General features: G+C 44.7%; 1 protein-coding gene across 5 annotated transcripts in view; it reads left to right on the plus strand.

The window, feature by feature from the left end:
* The window catches only part of PCBP2 (poly(rC) binding protein 2), a 1588534-nt gene that overhangs the window by 447685 nt on the left and 1117694 nt on the right, over window positions 1–23155 (plus strand). For all 5 annotated transcript variants that reach the window (XM_044083912.1, XM_044083913.1, XM_044083914.1 and 2 more), the window contains exon 6: window positions 9969–10100. In XM_044083912.1, coding sequence (XP_043939847.1) covers window positions 9969–10100 — 132 coding nt within the window. The remainder of the gene's footprint in view (window positions 1–9968; window positions 10101–23155) is intronic.

The following is a 23155-nucleotide window of genomic DNA, read 5'->3' on the forward strand; positions in this document are numbered from 1 at the left end:
GGATAACCCAAGTGTAATGACTGCAGCAGTGAATACACTCGAACATTTACATTTATGGTAGGTACACAACCGTACATGTTCATCGTGTTTCACTGCTGCAGTCATTACACTTGGGTTATCCTGCCGTCAGGCGGTCCCACAGTCGGCCAGAGTTCCAAAGTCTTGGTCCGGCGTCTGTTGCTGTCGCTTCTTCCTGACGTCGGTGTGCCAGGGGTATGAAAGATACAGCCAACGCCATTTTCTTCAGTCTCTCTTGCCACGCGGTGCCCGAAGCAAAAGCTGTTCGCAAGTGCCGGTCGGCCGACTCCTGAGATTTTCGAATTCGAATTTCTGAACTGAAGTCTTCAATAAAGCTAAGTACCCCGTTGGGAAACTTTTTCTTGCCTCAGTCCGATGTCAGTAAAAGTTAATAATTGCATTTCTTGTGGGAAGCAAATACCTCATAAGGATTTTCATTCTTACTGTATTCCATGCCTAGGCCCAGACCACGACGTCACTAGTCGGTTTTGTGCTAGATTTAACAAGCGCACTACTAAACGGTTTGATTTTGGTCGCCATTATTTTGGCCGAAGGTTCAATTACACCATGCCGTTGGAACAACCGACGACCAGAATACACAAAAAACACAAATATGAAGATAAGGACAGGCATCCGAGGTCCAAAACTGACCATGAATCCTCTTCTAGGCCAGTCGCCGGTTTTCAGTGAGGCGCTATCGCAGCCCCTGACACCCGCTACCTCAGAGCCACAGGCCAGCTCCGACTCCCACATGGAGACTTCTAGGCCTCTGGAAACTCAAGGTATTGGGCCTATGGAAATTAACCCCTCAGATAGGTCTGGAGCTGCTGAGCAGGCATCGGCTTCTGAGGGTGTTTTCAGACCTTCACAGCTTACCATCAAAACAACCAAGTCTAAAACTCCATTAAAGACAAAGAAACAAGTACAGCATTCACCTGGACAGGCCTCCATGCCTAAAAAACAGATGCTCAAAATGGCCGAAGACTTAATTACTCTGATTAGGGGTTCCCATCCCCCTCCTGATAAAAGGCCTAGGCAGGATACAGACTATGATTCCTCTGACCAGGTTTCCATTTCTTCTGATTCCTCTTCAGAGCAGGGATACTCTTTACCCCCCCCCCCCCCCCCATGAGGACTCTGATGCTGAAGAATCAATCCCTTCAGCCTCTCCTCCTGAGGATTACTCTTTTGGGGAAACTTTACATACCATGAGGGAGCATTTCCATTGGGAGAGCCAGGATTATTCCGAATCCAAGAAAAGGCGCAGAGATTTTCTTTTATTGCCTCAGCACAGGCCCCTTGCTATTCCACCTGTGTTAGATGTTGTGGATGATGTGTTCTCTGAATCCAGTTTAACCCCTGATTCTTTTCCCCCAGCACCAGTCAAGCCAGATAGGTACTATAGAGTCCCTGACTCTCACAAATTTCTTCATAAAAACCTGGCTGCTGACCCAGAAACTATTTCCCAGGGTCCCAAATGGGTAAAGGCTTCCACTGCTAAAAATCCAGTTCCCTCTGACAGGGATTCTAGAGCATTAGATAGATGGGGGAAGAAAGTTTACACTTCTGCAACTTTAGCAGTAAGGGCTTTAAATATTGTTGGTATTTAAGCATGTGGAACTGGCAGTTTAATGTCTCTGTTAAAACAGAAAATGCTTACAAGCTCAGAAGGTCCTGTCTATAAGGAAATGCAGGATTTATTGCATGCAGCTGAACAAGTGGGAAAACGTACTCTGCAATGTTGGTTTTGATTCATTAGAGGCTTCTTGTAGAGCCGCAGTTACAGGATCTGTGATTCGAAGGCATGCTTGGTTAAAAGAACAAGGTTTTACCTGATCATGTTAAGCCAAAATTATTGGATGCTCCTTTACAGCATATCATTTTGTTTGGTGTTAAGGCAGAAGAGGTATTAAAGAAAATGGGGGATAAGGCAAAATCTATGCAAACAGTGAAGGATTTCTTACAGGTACAGCCACCTCGATTTAGCAGAAATTGGCTTTCTAAAAATTGGTCCTTTCCAGTGTCAGACAGACCACAAAGAGGCAGATACAGACGCCCAAGAGGCAGATCTCAGCCCCAAGGCTCTTGCAGACCACGACAGTGGGGTGCTTCAACCCCAAAAGGAGGCGAAGACAAGTCACAACCTTATAGGAAACAGTCCCAATGACTTCCCCTTTCAAATGTCAAGCACTTTTCTTTTGGCAGCTCCCTTAGGGGGAAATCTAGCACTTTTTTCACAAAATTGGCATATAATCACCCAAGACACATGGGTACTGAATATTGTGTCTCAAGGTTACAGGTTCCACTTTCACACTCTAGCAAGGCCAAAAGGAATGCCAGACCTGCCACAAAATCAATGGGCAGAAGCCCAAAAACAAATTACAGCCCTCATGGACATGAGAGCTATTCAAAGTGCCACAACAGGAATAAGGACAAGGATTTTACTCTAGACTTTTCTTGGTCCCCAGAAAGGACAAAGCTTGGAGACCTATCTACTCTAAATACTTAACTGGATGTTCCGAAATTCAAAATGTTGACACTACAGCAACTTCTTCCCATGCTGGGCAAGAAGGCTTGGCTTGTTACTTTGGACCTCAGAGGCATACCTGCATGTCCCAGTCAGACAAAATTGCAGAAGATGCCTCATATTCGTAGCTGGCGCAATGCATTACCAATTCTCTACACTGCCCTTTGGCTTATCTACTGCGCCCAGGGTCTTCACAAAATGCCTGGCATCAGTAATTGCATTTTGCAGAAGGAATTCAAATATATCCCTACTTGGACGACTGCCTTATTCAAGCAGAAAGCAAGGACATTCTACTAAAGCATCTGGCGTTTGTAAAAAGATTAATAATGGGCCTAGGGTACACAATAAACGAAAAGAAGTCAAAACTAGTGCCCTCACAAGAGATAATATTCCTGGGTGCAAGCTTAAATACAACTGCCCAGATGGCTTATCTCACGCCAGACAAGCAAAGACAACTGACTCAGTACTTTCAATTGATGGCAACAAAAACCCAACTCCCTGCAAGAAAAGTTCTGCAGGTCTTGGGGTTCATGGCGTCCTGCATACTACTAATAGCATATGCCAGACTGCATATGAGGAAATTACAATGGTATCTAAAAAGTGTTTGGACTCAACACTGTCACATTTTGGAAACAGTAATACCACTTATTCCCTGCCTACAACAGGAGTTTCGATGGTGGGCACAGGCATGTCACCACAAGAAGGGACAGCCTTTCACTTTACCCACAGCCAGGCAGACACTAACAGATGCTTCGGATTACACCTGGGGAGCACACATGGCAGGAAAATGTATTCAGGGCAAGTGGACCGCAGACCAAATGCATCTTCACATCAATCAAAAAGAGATGCTAGCTGTACAAAATGCCCTGACAGCTTTCAAGGACGTTCTGCATCCAGGACAACTATTACTAAAGACTTACAACACCACAGTTATGTGGTACATAAACAAGCAAGGGGGCACTCATTCCTATTCCCTCTGCAGACAAGCCATGACTTTGTGGACACAACACTGACCTATCAAGTTCATTTGCAAGGAGAATTCCTGCCAGGAAAGAAAAATACTCTGACAAACGACTTAAGCAGAAACATCATGGATTCCCACGAGTGGAAATTAAATCCACAAGTATTCAGCATGATAACACAAAAATGTGGGTGCCCAGACATAGATCTTTTTGCCTCCCCTCTGAACTGCCAACTACAGAAATTCTGCACAAGGACTTACCACACACAAGCATGGAAAGTGGATGCTCTCTCGTTCAATTGGAAAACACTAAAGGTTTATGCCTTCCCACCACTGCCTCTCCTTTCAAAGATACTCCTAAAAGCCAGACAAGGCCAAAAATGATCCTGATTGCCCCAGACTGGCCACTCCAGCACTGGTACCCAATCTTAAAGAACTTGGCTCAAAGCCCAGCATGGATTTTACCTCAAATTCCTCATCTTCTGACTCAACAAAACAATCAGATCCTGCACAGCCAGCTCAAAACCTTAAACCTGGCTGCATGACAGATTACTTAGCCAAACAGCCAACGTCTCTCTAAAGCTGTTATGGATGTCATTTTGGAGGTCAGGAGGCCCAGCACCAGAAAATCCTATTCAGAAAAGTGGAAGAAATTCTGTGCCTGGAACTGGGCTCAAGGCTTTGACCCTCTTGTTCCAAATATTCCTCTGATGCTACAATACTTAACTGAGATGCTGGACAAAGGCCTATCCTTTTCATCAGTTAAGATCCATGCCTCTGCCATTTCAGCTCATTACAGCAGGGATCTTCCTATTTTCTCTCATCCATTATTAAAACAGTACCTCAGAGGGGCTAAAAACATAAGACCGCCCCGGAGAGCACCAACACCAACTTGGGACCCCAACTTTGTCTTGGAAAATCGAACTTTACCTCCTTTTGAGCCAGCCAATTCAGCAGAATTAAAATTTGTGTCATGGAAAACTGCTCTGCTTCTGGCAATAACCTCAGCATGAAGAGTCTCCGTTACAGGCACTAATGGCAGTGGAACCTTTCATCATTTTTCATCAGGGCAGGGTTTCTTTAAGAACAAACCCTACTTTTATGCCAAAGCTGGTATCCAGTGTGTCTCTTAACCAAACTATTCACTTGTCAACATTTTATCCAAATCCCCAGAATAAAGGGGAGAGACTTCTGCACTCATTGGACATGCACAGGCAGTTACACTTCTACTTGGACAAAACAAAAGCTTTCAGGAAAACTGAGCAATTGTTTGTAGCATATGCTGCAGGATCACAGGGAAAGGCGATTTCAAAACAGACCATTTCAAAGTGGGTAGGATACTGTATCCGTTTCTGCTACACACAGCATGGAAAAACTGTACCTAAGAACATTAGGCCACATTCCACCAGGGCAACAGCCACTTCAACTGCCTACCTTAGAGGAGTACCTACCAAGGATATTTTGGAAGCTGCAACTTAAGTTCAGTGCACACCTTTAACAAGCATTACCACTTGCCTCTCTACTCTAAATCCAGAGCTGGCTTTGCCACTGCAGTGCTGCAGGGCCTCATAGCCACCCCGAATCCTTTATAGACCCAGCCACCCAACCTCTGCTTTGGGATTCAACCCAAGTGTAATGACTGCAGCATTGAAACACTATGAACATAATACAGTTTTGTACCTACCATAAATGTAGATGTTAGAGTGTATTCACTGCTGCAGTCCAGGTTACCCTCCCTCCATCCCCACTTTCTTAGCTGGGACTTTTCTATACCTTTCTACCCTATACAACCTATGTGGTGTATTTGCTTTTAACTGAAGGTATTGTTTTTATTTTTTATATATGTTTTATTAGCAATATATATTGCCTACCTATTTGGGGGCATCTGACATCTGGGGCAAGAAAAACTGAAGAAAATGGCGTCGGCTGCATCTTATGTACCCCTGGCGCACTGATGTCAGGGAAGAAGCGACAGCTACCGACACCGGACCAAGACTTTGCAACTCTGGCCGACTGCAGGACCGCCTGACGGCAAGATAACCCAAGTGTAATGACTGCAGCAGTGAATACACACTCTAACATCTACATTTATGGTAGGTACAAAACTGTACTTTTTCCCTCCCTCCAGCCCCCTGTTTTTTCTCTGTCTCCTCTATGGCTATTACTCACCCCTTTTCAGAAGGTATTGGTATTTACTTGGTACTGGTGGTGTTTTCCCCACCATAACGTAGCTCCCTATTTCGGCGGGTACTGACATTTGTGGCAAGAAAAACTGATGTAATGGCGTCTGCTGCCTGTTTTTATAACCCTGACATCAGTCCTGAAGCGATGGCATCTATGCAGAAATACTAAGTCTCTGGTATCCGGGCCGACTGAGGGCTACCTGCAAGCAGATAACCCAAGTGTGATGACTGCAACAGTGAATACACCCGAACATCTACATTTATGGTAAGTATACACAACTGTACTTTCTGTACTCTTCCAGGAATTTGGGATTTTGCCACCCATCTTATTCAAAATGAAGCTAGATTACTCCATTATCAAGTTAGTTAGCTGCTATATCCTTTTTCCACATTAGTGGAAATCACAGGCCCATGCAAGGCTTTTCTTAAAGGAATTTTTTTTTTTACATCTCCCACTTGAGAGATCTCGCTGCTTTCTAGGATATTACTGTTTTACTGCAAGGATTAACTGGTCTTCCACTTGAGCCTGCAGCTAGGGTTGATCAAAAATTTTTTTTCTTTAATGGAATACTTTATTTTTGGTTTTATCCCTTCTGCCAGGAGAATTTGTGCTTTATGCCTTGTCAAAACCCGCTTACCTGATGTTTCTCAGTGTACCTGAATACCAGCTCCTCTTTTCTCCTTGAGGTGGCTTCTGAATTATTTGTCAACCAGTCCATAAGTCTTCCAGTGTTTGTGTTTTCCAAATTTTTGAAACAAGGGTGAGTGTACGGTATATCTGATAAATAAATGTTCAGTCTGTTACATTTTACTTGCATCATGCAAAACCTTTCAGAAAATCCAGTCTTTTTTTTTTTTTTTTTTTTTTATCTTTTCCTACTTCTAAGTTGGGGAAAGGAGTATACAGATTCACCTTTTCACATTGGCTGTCTTGGTGCATATCTTCTGCCTAGAAAGAGATCCTCATTTCCTGCAATTCCAGAAGCTCATTTCATTAGATCTGTGGCTTCATCTACAGCCTTCTATTCTAGTGTACCATTTTGACAATATCTGTGCTACAGCTACATGTTCCAAGGTCCATACTTTTATATCCCTTTACGGATTGGACATATGATCCAGGTAAAGAGCCTGTCTTGTTTCAACCTGTGCTGCACAGTAGTCTTCATAAGACTTCCCAAGTCATAAAGTAGCTGGTGACTCTGTCCCATCCATTGAGAAATGGATGGAAAAGACAACATCAGATATGAAATTTATAAGTTTTTCTGTTTTCCATTTTTTCTCAACTACTCTCCCACCTGTTTCACTTTTGTTTTATAGTTTCTCATGTCATATCTGGATGTCTCTAGCTGGCCTAGTCTTGGCTCCTTGCAGTTTTCACTGTGTAAGCTGGCAGTGTTAGATTTTTTTTTGTTTTTGCTATTACACACTATATTCCTAATTTTCTGCTTCTGGCAGACAAACTCTAAAGTAGCTCTTTACTTGGGGATTATGGGAAAGGGGAGGCATCTGAGCACAGAATCCAAAGCTTACAAGTGGGCAAAGTCTGAGTAGAGACTCGTATGTTGAGTAAGGACTAAAACAGACTATCATTATGGTGAGTAGATGACTTTAGTTTTTCTTTCTTTATAATGGTCTTTCAGTTCAGCATTACGTAAATCACTCTAATTCTGACATCAGTTAAACTTCTTCCTGAACGTTATTTATAGGAAGTTAACAGGCTATCGACCAGATGGTCATTTGAAACCTAGCAATTTATCCCACTGTAGTACCATAGATAATCTAGTCAATACACAGGATTGTATTTATTAATGACTGCCCATGTCCAGAAGGGTTGTGGGTGCTCTCCCTGGTAAAAATTTGCAGTGCCCCATCCAACTCCTCCAGGCTCCTTTTGAACAGTGTCCTAGAGGTGCTCTGCTTCACTGTTTCTCATGAATTGGTAGCCTATTCCAAAGATGCAGCAGTCGCTGGGGGACAAATGTGTCCCTCCAGCCTGTTCTATTCAAGTCGCAGCCCATATTTAGGTCCCTGTAACTAGGTAGCTCTAGTCCCGTTTGACTTATGGATGTGCAGCAAATTTATTAGGTTTGGGTTGGAGATTGCTCTGTAAGCCAGGCACCAAGTCTCCTCTAAGAAGTTTATTCAATACTGAGTATAGACTAGTGACAGGCACTTCAGTTGGTTTGTGTAAGGCACGTGCTGGAGTACCTTGATTTTCATAGTTCAAAACCTCTGAGGTCTCTCCAGTAGCTGCAGGTGCTTTGTACGGTACATGCCGAAATGGGCATTTTATTCAAGTATGGGCCTGATTAGTGACAAGTGTAGGGGGGTTATCGCTTCCTTTGCCCTAGAATCGATGCCTTTGCTAATCAAGTCTGCTACATAGAAAAGCTTCCTTACTACAGTAGACGGATGGTGGTCAAAGTTAAGGTCGCAGTCTATTTGTGATCCCAGATCTCTTAACACTTCATAGGTGCATAGGGTATTGTTAATTTTATAGTGTGAAGAGACATTGTTTTTACCAAAGGGAATGTTGCATTTCTTGGCGATATTGTACTTGAGGGCCTCACCAGATGCACAGTAGCAAGCCCTGCCCAAAACCTGCCCCCATGCTATTTCGTAATCGGGCACTAATGAATATGCATTCCCTCAATAGTGACACTAGCATATGTTTCTAGTATGTAGAATCTAGTGTTCATATCCATAACGTCCAATAAACCAATATAGTTTATATAGCTATGTTGTTTGGTACTTTATACTGTGCGATGTTACTGATGGTTCTAATTCTTAAAGACTATCTGACAGTGCTGACTGTTTTTCTGAGTAAAATATTGCCGTAAATTTCTAAGTTTAAGAGCAGTATTTAAACAAAATTGCCTTTATTTTGGATGGCCTTTGTCCCACTTTTATTTATGGCTTTGTCCAGATTTCTTGCTCTAAAAGGTTGAGCGGCATGTGTCATTATTGACTTCAGCCCTCAACGGTTTGCAGAAAACCACCAATTTTATGAGGAAAAGACCAAAAAAAGGCGGAATCTGGACAGTTGAGAGGAGTCCACTACGAAAACACACTGGAAGGTGCAGTGACTGACAATCCAGCACAATATGCTATCCATGTTCCAAGAAAGTGTTACAACTTTTGAAGTAATGTCCTTTTCTGTCAGCGTTTTTTATGCATCATAGCAAACGTCACAAAAGTATTGAGTGCGACTTTCTCACTTTTATAAAACTAGGAACAAGCGTGAAGGGGGCAGACTTATTTCTAGGAACATGGACGATCATCATTTGTATTTAGTTTGTGTGTGTGTGTGTGTGTGTGTGTGTGTGCGCGTGCATGCAGCGGTCGTGGATTTAATGCATATATGATTATTGACCTTAATCTGTAAGAGGAGAAACTAGGACTGTCAGCTGATTAGAATGCCATGTCAATCATGGCTCATTACATATGCAGACCTGGTCGTCAATCATTCGCGACACACCCACTTCTGAGCAAAACGCAAGGTGAGGCCTTCAAGTACAATATCGTCCATTTCTTTGCATTCAAGTTTGAGACCGTGACTAAGACACCAGGTATTGGTCTATGCAAGACCCTCCTGAAGTATGACATTGTTTGGGGGTTAAGTAATTGTACCCAGTTTGTAGTCTTCTGCAAACTTGGTCAGCCAGAGCCCTGTAGTATTTATTATTCTGATAGTATTCCTAAAATTTCTGTTTCTGTAATTTTTCTCCTTTCCTTTTCTAAAGATCCATCTTAGTTTTTTTCTGTCTCAGTATTCCATACTTCAAATGCAAGTAATGTAGATTTTGCTTTCCTTTTCTAGTAAATGTTTTCTAGCTGACAAAAGAATTAAACTTAACGAGGCCTTGCTATGTTTAGGTTTTGTGTTTCAGCTTAATTTCCTTAGCTACAGCCATTTTGCTCTCCCAGTATTTCTGATAAGAGTACTCTGTAGGGCATTTTAAGAGTCTACCATCTCATTGCACTTCTAAAAACATGTTCCCAGTTACTTCATCACTCTTCCAACATTTGCTGTCTATGTGAGAAATTCTTTGAAGTTTGCTTGGGGTAGAAAAATACCTCTGCAGACACTTCCAAACAAAAATCCTAAACCTTCTGGTCCTTGCAATCTTGGGATCCACACTGGTAGGTTATTTTAATAGTCCATTGTTTTGTATCCATTTGCAAATTCATAATGTAAACTGATGAAATGTTGGCAGCCATTTAGAAATGCCAGTTGTTTGGGTCTTGGATGTTTTGTAACACTTTTTTTTTTTTCCAGGACATCAGTGCTTCTATGACTAACAGTGCAGCTGCTAGCAAGCCTCCTGTCACTTTACGATTGGTAGTGCCAGCCAGCCAGTGTGGCTCCCTAATAGGGAAAGGTGGCTGCAAGATCAAAGAGATCCGTGAGGTAAAAGACTAGTCGGTATCTACACATGACTAATTATTGGTTTCTGTATTGCGCAGCATAGAGTAATACATTTTAAATGTTAACTGTTTATATTTGAAATTCCACTAGTAGAGAATGCTTATTTGGCTGTACTCATGGAAAATGTTCATGCTTTTCTTTGCTAAAAATTTCAAATACTGCAGATGGTTGTGGTGCTGTCAGTCTTTACATTTGTCACCCAAGTTTTTTGGCAGATAGGTTGATGTGACTGAAGACATCTCACTGTACCAGCAATTTGAAGTATTTAAAAAAAAAACCTGTAAATTGCTGTAACTTCATCCTTTTTTTGATTGTCATGCACAGGCTTTCTGTGTGCAGCCGTGGACAATGACAAGTCAGTTAAAGTCCCCTATCTTCATTTGCATATAGAGGTACCTTGTTAGCTCCATGTGACTTATTGCTGTAACTTCATCCTTTTTTTGATTGTCATGCACAGGCTTTCTGTGTGCAGCTGTGGACAATGACAAGTCAGTTAAAGTCCCCTATCTTCATTTGCATATAGAGGTACCTTGTTAGCTCCATGTGACTTTTTTCCAGCGTACTGAATAGTAGTTTGCTGCAGATTGTGAAACAAATGGAATGAGGGAGGATGCCTTCAGAATGGAGATCATAATTGTTTCTCGTAAGAGTTGATTGCCATCAATTGCAGTGTGCGGTTGGGGGTTAGATGCACCAAGCTGAGGAGTTTAAGTAAATTGGTCTTAAATGAAGATAGTAGATCAGGTGATGGGATGCATCAATGGTAATACTGTGAATGTTGTGAAGATTGGGTGAAGATAGGTGAAGGCTGCCTGCCTAGCCAGATAGAATTTTGGAGATAATTCTGTCATCTGTAAATATTAATGTAAACCACAGGCTTGTCTTAAATGGTAAAAATAGTGTTACATGTGGAACTGAAAATAATGTAACAGTGCACTCTGACCAAATAAAGCATGTTGTGACCGTTTGATGTAAACACGGCTCCGGACAGTCTAGATGAAAGAATTCTTGGTATTGTTTTAAGGCCAGAGTTAATGGTCAGAATTTGCATGCATAAATGTCCTTTATTGCTCTAGTTTCTGCCCAGAGGTGAAGAATGTAAGTGTAGTTTCTCTTAGCCTGGGAACCCAGGGAAGTGTGAAGAATGATGTAATGTGAACCAGGAATGTGGTTTTAAAAACAGAGAATCAGAGTATTAAGCATTTTTGTCTTGACCATCCAACTCATCAGCACTGTCTTGCTCTAAATGTAAGTTTATCTTAGACTTGAGTTTTCTCATAGCAATAGCTAAAAACTAAAAAGGTTATACTGTTTCTCTGTGTTGTTAGAACTGTAGTACTGAATTTAAGTATTTCTGTGATCTCCGAACTCTTGACTAGCACAGTGTAGTAAAATATTTTCTTGTGTTTTAACTTATTAAATATTTTTAAACCCTTTCAACTGTCGCTGTTTTTGTAGAGATAATTTAAGCTCTTTAGCGTACTTGCATGCCTTTGGTAAAATTGTACAAAGCTGCTCTTAATAGCTTTGGCCCTGGGCTATACAATCAATTGGATAATATTGCACAGTAATAATTGGACACCCTTTTAAAGGCCTTTGAGTAGCTGATAAATATTAGTGGGTGGTGGCAGCTGGTACTACAGTTTAGTCTTGGAAAAGGGGGCACAGCTGGAGAACTTGTGCCAGCCATCCCCAGGAGCATATGTGTGGTTATATAAATTCTTCTTCTCTGTGTGTGCGTCTGTCAGCTACTTGGGCAGGGACTCGAAGCACTGGTTTGACAGAGATGGTGCTGGAGGTTTTAGCTTGGCCACTAGGCTGAGATCTGGACCCTATAGCTGTGCCAGTGGAGAGTCTTATTGGGGACCTGGAGAGCAAGGGAGCGACCAGCCCTGGACTGACTGTGATCTGTGTGCTCTTAAGGGAAATTGTACTTTACTGTGTGTATTTTTTATCCTTTCCTCCTATATGAGACTCCCCTCACTGATGTTAGTGGTGAGGATTTGAGGCTCCATGATTGCTGGGCCAGGGCATAGGTGTCATAGTTGTACTGGTGTATGAGGAAGTGGAGACAAAATGAAGCTCTCTATCATCTGTGGTCGTAAGCTTTTATGTATGACCAACATTGTCACAGGTAAGTGTCACAAATAAGATTTGCTCATATTTAGATGTCTTAGTTTATCTGATAATGAAACACTGTAGCACCAGTGGGTTGATCGTTTGAGCTGATGATGTCCTTCATGGATGCATCTGCAGTCATAACAACTGGGTTGTCCTGTCGTCAGGCAGCCCTTCAGTCGGCCGGATTCCAAAGTCCGGGTCCGGCTTCGGCTGATGTCGCACTTCACCCGACGTCATCTCTGCTGGTCTTCGGGTATAAAGGCATCAGCCGACGCCATTTTCTTCAGTCTTTCTTGCCGCGTGGCGCCCGAAGCAGAAGCTGTTCGCAAGTGCCGGTCGGTCGGATCCAGAGATTACTACTACCGAATACTACTTCGAAGACTTCTAAAAGCTAAGTACCCCGTTGGGGACTCTTTCTTGCCTCAGCCGATGTCAGAAAAAGTCAATAACTGTTTAACTTGTGAGAAACAAATACCTCATAAAGATTTCCACTCTTACTGTTTGCCTTGTCTAGGCCCAGACCACGACGTAGCAGCCTGTTCGACCTGTGCTTCATTCAACCGACGAACGCTTAGGCGTCGGTCGGAGTTTGCTGAACAGTTTTTCGGTTCTGATTTTGCGTACATTATGCCGTCGGATCCTCCGACTTCCCAAATTGTTAAAAAACGCAAAGAAAAAGACCGACACTCGCGGTCCACGGTTTCGGCCGAAACCATGTTTAAGCAAACCGCGAGTGTCTCGGTTTCGGCCGAAACCGAGAAAACTGATCAAAGCACAGCTGAATCTATGACTACTTCTGAGGTTCCTGCTACATTACTTGAATGGACCTCAGATTTTTAAGCTACTACAGTGGTTCCTAGTGACTTATCAGACACCATCCCTTTGGATGTCTCTACCCCAGCACGTGGTGCTGCTAGGCCTCCTGCAGCCATGTCAATTAAGGCCTTTGCCAGGGCTAAAGCAGCCAAGTCTACTAAATCAGTGCCTGTTAAGCCCCCCTCAACCAGGCCCACTTCTAGTGCACAAATGCTTACTCTGGCAGAAGATTTAATAACCTTAATTAGGGATCTCAATCTCACCCAGACAGGGCCTCGCAGCCCCAGAGAAGAGACCTAGAGCAGAGCCCCCAGAGCCTGGGTCCTCTGATGATTCTGCGGATGACTCAGATATTACAGACCAGCCAGAGGCTCCTTTCTCCAATTATAAAGACTCAGATGCTGAAGAATCCATCCCAGCTGCTTCCCCACCAGAAGAATTCTCCTTTGGGGAAACCTTGCATGCCATGCGAGAACAGTTCCAATGGCAGCAACAGGATTACTCAGATTCCAGAAAAAGACTTAGGACTTTTCTGCACCTTCCACAACATAGGCCCTTAGCTATACCTCCTGTCCTATCTGTTGTGGACGATGTTTTTAATGATGTCTGCACTGCACCAGATTCTTTACCTCCAGCCCCTGCCAAACCAGATAGATTTTACAGGGTACCAGACACCCATCATCACCTATACAAGGCCCCACTTGCAGACCCCGAAACTATATCCCAGGGGCCTAAGGCAGTAGCCTCGACCACAGCAAAAAAAATCCTATTCCTTCTGAAAGGGAAGCCAGGTCTTTAGACAGATGGGGCAAAAAGGTTTACACCTCAGCTACTCTCTCAGCCAGAGCTTTAAACTGTCAGTTTCACATGATACAATACCAAGAGTTTATGCTTGATCAGTTAACTAAAAAGCTATCCTCTGATGACTCTATAGATAAGAAATATGTATTAGAGATGGTAAATAACATACAACAGGTTAGTAACCATTCACTGAAATGTGGCTATGATGCACTGGAGGCTTCATTTAGATCAGCCATGACTGGCACAGTGATAAGAAGGCATGCATGGCTGAAGGAACAGGTCTTACTGGATCATGTTAAAGCTAAGTTATTAGATGCTCCTATGGATAAGGCCAGTTTGTTTGGTACGCCTGCCCAGCAGGTAATGAAGAAAATGGAAGAAAAGGCAAATCTGTCCAAACAGTAAAAGATTTCTTGCAGGTTCAGCCCCCAAGGTTTAGCAGGAACTGGCCTGCCAAAAACTGGTCCTTTCCTGACTCCACAAGATCCCAAAGGGGCAGGAATAGACGTACCAGAGGCAGAAATCAATCCAGAGGGGGTGCCTACAGAGGGCGACAGTGGCAAGGTAATAACAGAGGCACAGACACAGCCACTACCACTACAACAGCACAACAACAGTGACTTGATTCTAACTCCGCCTACCAGGGAACAAATAGCAGCACCATTAGGCGGAAAATTAACATTATTTTCAAAGAACTGGCACTATATCACAAAAGACAAGTGGATTTTGCAAACCATAGACCAAGGTTACCGGTTCCACTTCCACACTTTACCAGTCAAAGAGGAATGCCAAACCTGCCTCCAAATCAAAAACAGAAGCTCTACAACAGATAATGCAATTAACAAAGATGAGAGCTGTGGAAAGAGTTCAAGAACAGAACAAGGCAAAGGATTTTACTCCAGACTATTCCTAGTTCCAAGAAAGGAAAAAGTTGGAGACCTATTCTCGACCTGTCCACCTTAAATACATACATCATTGTCCCAAAATTCAAAATGCTGACTCTACAGCAACTTCTTCCCATGCTGGGCAAGGAGTGTTGGCTGGTAACTCTAGATCTCAAGGAGGCATACCTGCACGTCCCCATCCGACCAATTTGCAGAAGATACCTCAGATTTCTTGCAGGATCAGAGCACTATCAATTCTCAGCATTGCCCTTTGGCTTATCTACTGCGCCCAGAGTATTCACAAAATGCCTGGCATCAGTGATCGCCCACTGCAGACTACAGGGAATTCAAATTTATCCATACCTGGACGACTGTCTGCTACAAGGGGACAACCCAAGCAAGCTGACAACAGATTTACAAAGGGTCATTTACTTGCTACAAGCTCTGGGATACACAGTCAATTTACAAAAGTCAAGGCTGATACCATCCCAAACAAGGACATTCTTGGGCGCGGAATTGGACACAGTAAAACATATGGCATTCCTAACTACAGAAAAACAAAAAGAACTCCCTCTTTACTTTTTGGCACTAACAAGACGGAACAAGCTAACAGCAAGAAAAGTTCTGCAGGCCCTGGGCTTCATGGCATCATGCATAATCTTAGTTCCACATGCCAGGCTACATATGAGAAAACTACAGTGGTACCTAAAGAATTTATGGTCCCAACACAGGCACAGCCTAGAAGCAGAAATTCCACTAATACCATGCCTAAAACAGGAGTTCCTATGGTGGGCTCAAGCATGCCAGTCAAACCCAGGCCTACCCTTTCACAACTATCAAGCAAGCCAAACCATCACAACAGACGCCTCAGACCTAGGATGGGGGGCTCACATGCTGGGCAAATGCGTACAAGGATTATGGACGCAGGACCAGCTTCACCTGCACATCAACCTAAAAGAAATGCTGGCAGTAAAACTGGCAATCCAAAACTTCAGACCATTCCTCAAAGAAGGCCAATTGATGATAAGGACAGACAACACCACTGTCATGTGGTACATCAACAAACAGGGAGGCACTCATTCATACCCCCTGTGCAGAATGACCCTGGACCTTTGGAACCTGGCACTCAGCTACAACATCCAGTTACAGGCAATATTCGTACCAGGAAAGGAGAATACTCTAGCAGACATGTTAAGCAGAACCACCTCGGATGCTCACGAATGGATGCTGCACCCGGACATCTTCAAGACCATCTCAAAGAAATGGGGAATGCCACAGATAGATCTATTCGCTTCCCCTCTCAATCACCAGCTCAAAAATTCTGCACAAGGACATTCCACCCACTTGCATGGAAAGTGGACTCGCTCTCCTTCAGCTGGAAAGGTCTGACAGCATATGCATTCCCACCTCTTCCCTTGCTACACAAGGTATTACTAAAAATCAAGGACGGGCGTCCAACGATAATCCTGATAGCTCCAAACTGGCCAAGACAACACTGGTACCCATTGCTAAGGAGCATGTCTCGGGACAAGATGTGGTCAATACCCTGAGGCCTTTGATGTTAACTCAGAACAACTACAACATCATGCATCCAAACCTAAAAACGTTGCAACTGACTGCATGGAACATTACATAGCAACAACTAATCCAGAACTTTCCCAAAGGGTGAAAGACATTATCCTTGAAGGCCGCAGACCTTCAACAAGAAGGAACTATGCAGGAAAATGGAAAAGATTTGTCATTTGGAGTGCTGAAAGAGGAAAGGATGTGTCAAATATAGATATGGCTAACATTCTGGAGTATTTGGCAGAACTTCTGCATACAGGCCTGTCCTACTCCTCCATCAAGATACATGCATCAGCTATTTCAGCAGAATACAGCTTTGATCCACCTGTCTTTTCACATCCTTTACTCAGGCAGTTCCTCAGAGGGATTAAGAATGTAAAACCCCCTAGGAAACCACCATTGCCAGCTTGGGATTTGAACTTTGTACTAGAAAAACTGACACTCGCACCTTTTGAGCCAGCAGCAACAGCAGAGCTACAGCATCTATCGTGGAAAACTGCTTTCCTACTGGCAATAACCTCAGCAAGGAGGGTGTCTGAACTTCAGGCCCTAATGGCAGTACAGCCCTTCCTAATCTTCCACCAAGATAGTGTCCATGAGGACTAATCCTACATTTATGCCTAAGGTGGTATCCAGAGTGTCTTTAAACCAGGCAATCCACCTACCTACCTTCTTCCCCAACCCTCAAAACAGAGGGGAAAGAATGCTGCATATCTTGGATGTACATAGACAGTTACGCTACTACCTGGACAGAACAAAAAGTAACAGAAAAACTGACCAGCTTTTTGTAGCCTATGCAACAGGAAGAGAAGGAAAAGCTATTTCCAAACAGACAATCTCCAAATGGATAGGAAATTGCATACGATTCTGTTACTCCTTCCATGGAAAACCAATTCCACAGAACATAAGGCCTCATTCTACAAGGGCAACAGCCACTACCACAGCCTTCTTACGAGGAGTGGCAACCAAGGACATTATTGAGGCGGCTACTTGGACCTCAGTGCATACATTTGCCAAGCATTATAATTTACCTTTGTACTCCAGATCCCGAGCAGGGTTTGCCACTGCTGTACTGCAAGGGATCCTAACCACACCATAATCTATTTTTTCCTCCCCCCTTAGTTGGCTATGGTATTCTACCCAGTTGTTATGACTGCAGATGCATCCATGAAGGACATAGTACAGTTTTGTACCTACCATAAATGTAGATGTCCGAACTGGATAGCATCTGCAGTCAGGATTACCCTCCCTCCTTCCCCTCTGTGGTACTCCTAGGGTATTTACCCTCCTAATAGCTAGCTGGTGGGGGGAGACTCTTATGGTGTATTTGTTTGTATATATGTACATACATGCTTATTTTCTGAGTTTGCCTTCTATCCTTTTGCAAACATTGGCATTTATCCAAAATTTAGCCTTCCAGGGAGGGCAACTGGCATCTGGGGCAAGAAACACTGAAGAAAATGGCGTCTGCTGATGTCTTTATACCCGAAGACCAGCAGAGATGACGTCGGGTGAAGTGCGACATCAGCCGAAGCCGGACCCGGACTTTGGAATCCAGCCGACTGAAGGGCTGCCTGACGACAGGACAACCCAGTTGTTATGACTGCAGATGCTATCCAGTTCGGACATCTACATTTATGGTAGGTACAAAACTGTACTTTCTTAGTGTTTCACTCTTGCAGTCATCACATCTGCAGGTAGACCTCAGCTGGCCTGAATACCTGAGTCTTGGGATTTCTGCGGATGGTGTTGCTTCATGTTGTCAACATGTAGCCGATGCCATTACATCCGTCTTTCTTGTCGTGCGATGCCCAAAGCAGAAGCAGTTTGCAAGTGCCAGTCGGCTGACTCCTGAAATTTTCTTTTTCGAGTTTCAGACCTGAAGTCTTCTAAAAGGTAAGTACCCCGTTGGGATTTTTTATTGCTCTAACAGATGTCAGAAAAAATTGTCTTGCCTATGGAAAGCAAATATCTCAAGTTTTCATTCTTACTGCGTCACTTGTTTAGACCCAGACCATGACGTCCCTCGGTGTTGGTTTTGTGCCTTGTTCAGCGCCCGAAATATTCATCGTCTGACAATTTTTGTAGCTAAATTCTTTTGCTTTCTATCTCTGTACACTGAAATGGCTTCGATAAGCCATCTGACTACCGATCTTCCGAAAAAACGTCAGGATAAAGACAGACCGCATAAGTCCAAAACTGCCAATGACACTACAGTTAAGCTAGTCGCCAGTTTGCTGGTACTCAGTGAGGCTCTTTCGCAGCCCCTGATGCCCGCTTATACAGATTCGTAGGCCTCTACTGAGACCCATTCGGAATCCGGTATGCTGCGAGATGCTTAGACTATGGAACCTGCAGATGTCTGCCGCTGTGCAGGCACCAGCTTCTGAGGGTGTATTCAGGCCTACTGATTTTCACATTAAACTGACGACTTCATTTCTAGCCAAAAATACAGAATTTTTCAGACCTAAAGTTCACACTACGCCTAGGAAACCGATGACCAAAGTGCATTCTCAGGCCCACATGCCACAAAAACAAATGATTAGAATGGCTGAAGACCTTACTGTAATTAGGGGAAGCCAGCCTTCCCCCTCAGAAACCTAGAACTGATTTTCCTTCTGATTCTTCTGATCAGGAATATGATATCTCTGATGTTAAGTTGTCAATCTCACCTTCATTCTTGCTGGATGGGTTCGGAGCCTATCCTCTGGTCCGACTCTGCTTTATACTAAAGCTTGAGAGCCGTTTACCGGCTCGAGGCCCTCCCCCATCCCACAATGCTAGACGTCAGATACCCAGATCTCGTTTGCCGCTTCAGCTACGAGGTTGCGAATTTACCGGCTCCAGGTTATATAATTCTTTTCTAGCGTTTTATTATATATATACATATATATAGTTTTTTCTTATTAGATATTGTCTTAGTGTTTCCCTTTCTAAACCCTTGAGAAACCCCCTTTTAAAAACTTTTACTGTAGTTTTTCAGAGTTTTCCACCCTCCCCCTCCCATTAGGGTAGCGTTAATTTTTCATATATATATTCTACCCTCTAGGGTTAGTTGTATATAATCAGTAGTGTTTTTATTCTTATTCTACTACTTTTTTATATATATTCTTCTTTATAGTGATAGATATATTTAGTAGTATTATTATATTACTATTATATTGTTGGTGGTGTTTTTACTTGTGTGTGTGTAGTGTTTAAAGCACTAGTTACCTGTTCCCTTGGTATCCTTTTTTTCTACTTTTCATTATGTCTAAGGATACTAAGGTCTCAGGTTTCAAGAAGTGTGACTCGTGCTGTCAGAAGATGTCTCTGACAGACGGTCACACTTCTTGTGTGTATTGTTTGGGCCCCCTACACCTGCAGGACTCTTGTGCGGTCTGTCATGCCTTCAGTCCGAGAGTCCTGCAGGAGTGTAGGAACAAACTTATTTTGAGGGTCTTGCTTAAGCCTGAAGGGTCCCCGACTAAGCCTTCGTCGGGTAAACCCTCCAAGCCCGCTAAGCCGTCGGCTCCCTGTTCGGAGCCGTCGCTGAGCGGAGCTCCTGCCTCCTCGTTGGTTCCGGCTGGAACCGACACTTTGAGACCTCAGTCGGCTCCGGCCTTAATATTGGAGCCTTCTATGAGCCGAAAACGCTCGAGGTCTCCCTCTTTGGAGTCCGTTCGTTCGGCTCCCAGGTCTCAGTTACTACAGTCGGAGCGGAGCCATAGGTCCCACTCCTCTTGGTCCTCCAGGCTGTCTGATCACTACCTCGAGAGGGTGGTCAGTAGGCTCTTAAAGTCGCAGGCACTGGCCCAAATGTTGACTATCCCTTCTCAACAGACTGTGGCTATCCCTGTATCTTCATCAGTTCCTCCTCGGACTCTACCACTGTGTTCGGAGCCGGAGCTCATTAGGGCTCGAATCGTTGGAGCCGATACCACACATTTCAGCTCCCTCGTCGGCTCCGATCTCCATTGGTTCCGTCCATGGAGGGATCCGGGTGTCGAGACTCCCTCGTCTGCTCCGAGGGGGCGAGTGGCATCGGACCCTTGTCCGACCTCGTTCTCCCTCTCTGTGCCTCGGCGCAGGTGAGCTTGGCCCCGACATCGGCCTCTGAGCTGTCACTCTCTGTGCCGGGAGGGGTTCTCATCTCTTCGGAGCTGGGACCTTCCTCTCTGCCTGATAGGGGCCCCTTCAAGGTCATGAGGAGCGTACTGACTCCTGGGTCGGATCCACGATCGGCTCCTCCCTCCATGGTGCCTGCTTCGGTCTCTGTCCACCCTCCTGACCCCAAGCGTGAACAAACTCTCCAGGTCGCCTCACTGGGGGTATCTTCCTCTTCTGAGGCCTCCCCCGATCATTCGGAGGAGCCCCCTCGGAAGAAAACCTGTAAGAGGAAACATGTTGAGGATTCTGAAGGGTCCCCAAGGTCCCCATCTGAGGATGTCTCCTTTTCAGACATCCTGGAGATCCTTAAGCAGAGGGGGAATTGGACTGCCCTTAATCCTTCCGAGGATGAGTCGTTGTACCTGGACGCGTTTGGTTCTCACACTTCCACCTCTGTGGGTGCCTCCGCCTTTTGACCCGCTCATGGAAGTGGTTGCTTGGAAGGCGTGGACAGCCCCGGACTCAATGGAACCAACTCCCCGTAGGCCCGCTAAATTTATTACAGCCCCATCGGACAGTTTCTAGCTAAGGGGGTCCTGGTTGATGCCATGGTGGTGGCAGCGGCCACTAAGGAGTTGGCTGACCCTTCGGTGCCTGTACATCCTCCTAATAAAGAGTCTGGGACAATGGACAGGTACGGGAAGCGGATGTTCTCTTCAGCGACCTTTGCTATGCGGTCGCTGAATTATCTGTGCCATTTCACCTGACTTCAGAGGGATCTTCTCAAAGAACTGGGTGATGCTCTTCAGGATCCATCGGCTGCGGGGTCTCAGGATAAGGTTAACTCCCAGCTGGCGACCTTAAATTCCATAGTTAACTCCTCCATGCGGCTCATTTCGTATGCGGCCGATGGTGCGAGTAGGGCCGCAGGTACAGGCGTGGCTTTGAGTAGACACGTCTGGATGCGGTTATGTAACTTTGCTGACCCCTTTAAGGCGTCCTTCACCAATACCCCCTTCGATGGTTCGGCTTTGTTTGGACCACAGGTGAAGGATACACTTACCAAGTGTGAGCAGGAAGGCAAGACTCTCTCTGCCGTGGGAGTCCGTTTTTCTACTCCCTCCAGACCATACCCCAAAGGTCAGAAGAGTGGAAAAATGTGATTTTGTAAACCCCAGAGTCTCGTGCCTGACACACGTGGTGAGTTTTCCTCCAGGGGCAGAGGAAGAAACAGTAATAGACGCCGCCCTAGGGGCAGAGGGGGGGGCGTCCACAAAATCAGGGTAGCAGAGAATCTTTCTCTGACAAACCCTTCCAGCACCCCCAAGGGGCTGCCCGACTGTCCACCTTCGGAGGCAGTCGGGGGAAGATTGTCACTGTACCCAGAAGCCTGGCAACTCTACACACAAGACCGATGGGTACAGTCTATCATATCCGAAGGTTACAAAATTCCCTTCGTCCGCTCCCCTATACAAACAAACAGATCCCTTCCAGATGTCCCACCTGCTCTAAGGGATCAAGCAGGTCTAGAAATTTCAAAGCTGCTAGAAAAGGGCCATCCAGCCAGTCCCAGCAGACCAGCTAGGATCCGGGACTTACTCCAAGTTCTTTTTGGTACCAAAAAAGACAGGGGACAGGAGACCCATTTTGGATCTCAGCAGATTAAACAAGTCTGTTCAAAGAATGAAGTTCCGGATGGTCACGCTCCAGTCCATTCTACCCTTCTTGGGTCAGGGCAATTAGATGTGCTCCATAGACCTTCAGGATGCGTACTACGATATAAAAATTGACAAGCATTCCAGAAGGTTTCTCCGCTTCCGGCTGGGAGCCAGTCACTATCAATTCAGAGCCCTGCCCTTTGGTCTCACCATGGCCCCCAGGGTGTTCACAAATGCATGGCTGTGGTTACGGCTCACCTGAGACGACTGGGATTCCAGGTGTTTCCATATCTAGACGACTGGCTCCTTACTGCTTCCACCAGGCATCAGCTATTGCAAGCCAGGGACTATACCATCCAAACTTGCTCCGAGCTAGGTATATCAATAAATTTTGAAAAGTCTGCATTGTCGCCTTGTCAGTCTATAACCTTTATAGGCGCAGAATTAAATACAAAAGATCCATCTGCAAAACTTCCTCCAGACAGAGTATCAGACATTCGCTGACATGTGCAGATCCTACTACAGTGCAAGACGATTCAGGCCAGATTTGTACTAAAGACATTGGGTCTCATGGCAGCAGCGATCATTTTAGTCCCCCTGGCTCGTTTTCACATGCGGATCCTCCAGTGGATGCTGTTTACCCAATGGTCCTTTCAACAACTTCCAATGTCCCACAGGATAATCACTCAAACATGCAAAGACCACCTGGCTTGGTGGATGGTCTCCCTTCTAGTTCTCCAGGCCAGAGGCAGTTTGTTCTTCCTCCTCCTATTGCCACAGTGAGCACGCATGCCTCCCTGATCGGGGGGGGGGGTATTTTCAGGGCAGGACTGTCCAGGGCTCTTGGCAACCCCTAGAATACCACCTGCACATGTCTTTGAGATGAGCGGTACTTTTAGCGTTGCAAGCTCTTCAGGACTCTCTGCCTACTGGGACTATTGCAGTTCAAACGAACAATATGTCTGTAGTGTGGTACATCAACAAGCAGGGCGGAACCTGGTCCTATCCCTTATGTCGAGAAGCACTCAGACTCTGGCAGTGGGCGATCTCTTCAAAACTGTTTCTGATAGCAACGCACATCCCCTGGAAGTCCAACGTCATA

The sequence above is a fragment of the Protopterus annectens genome, chromosome 9.part0 (genome assembly GCF_019279795.1).
Source record: "Protopterus annectens isolate FY-2018-M chromosome 9.part0, PAN1.0, whole genome shotgun sequence".
Taxonomy (NCBI): Eukaryota; Metazoa; Chordata; order Ceratodontiformes; family Protopteridae; genus Protopterus; species Protopterus annectens.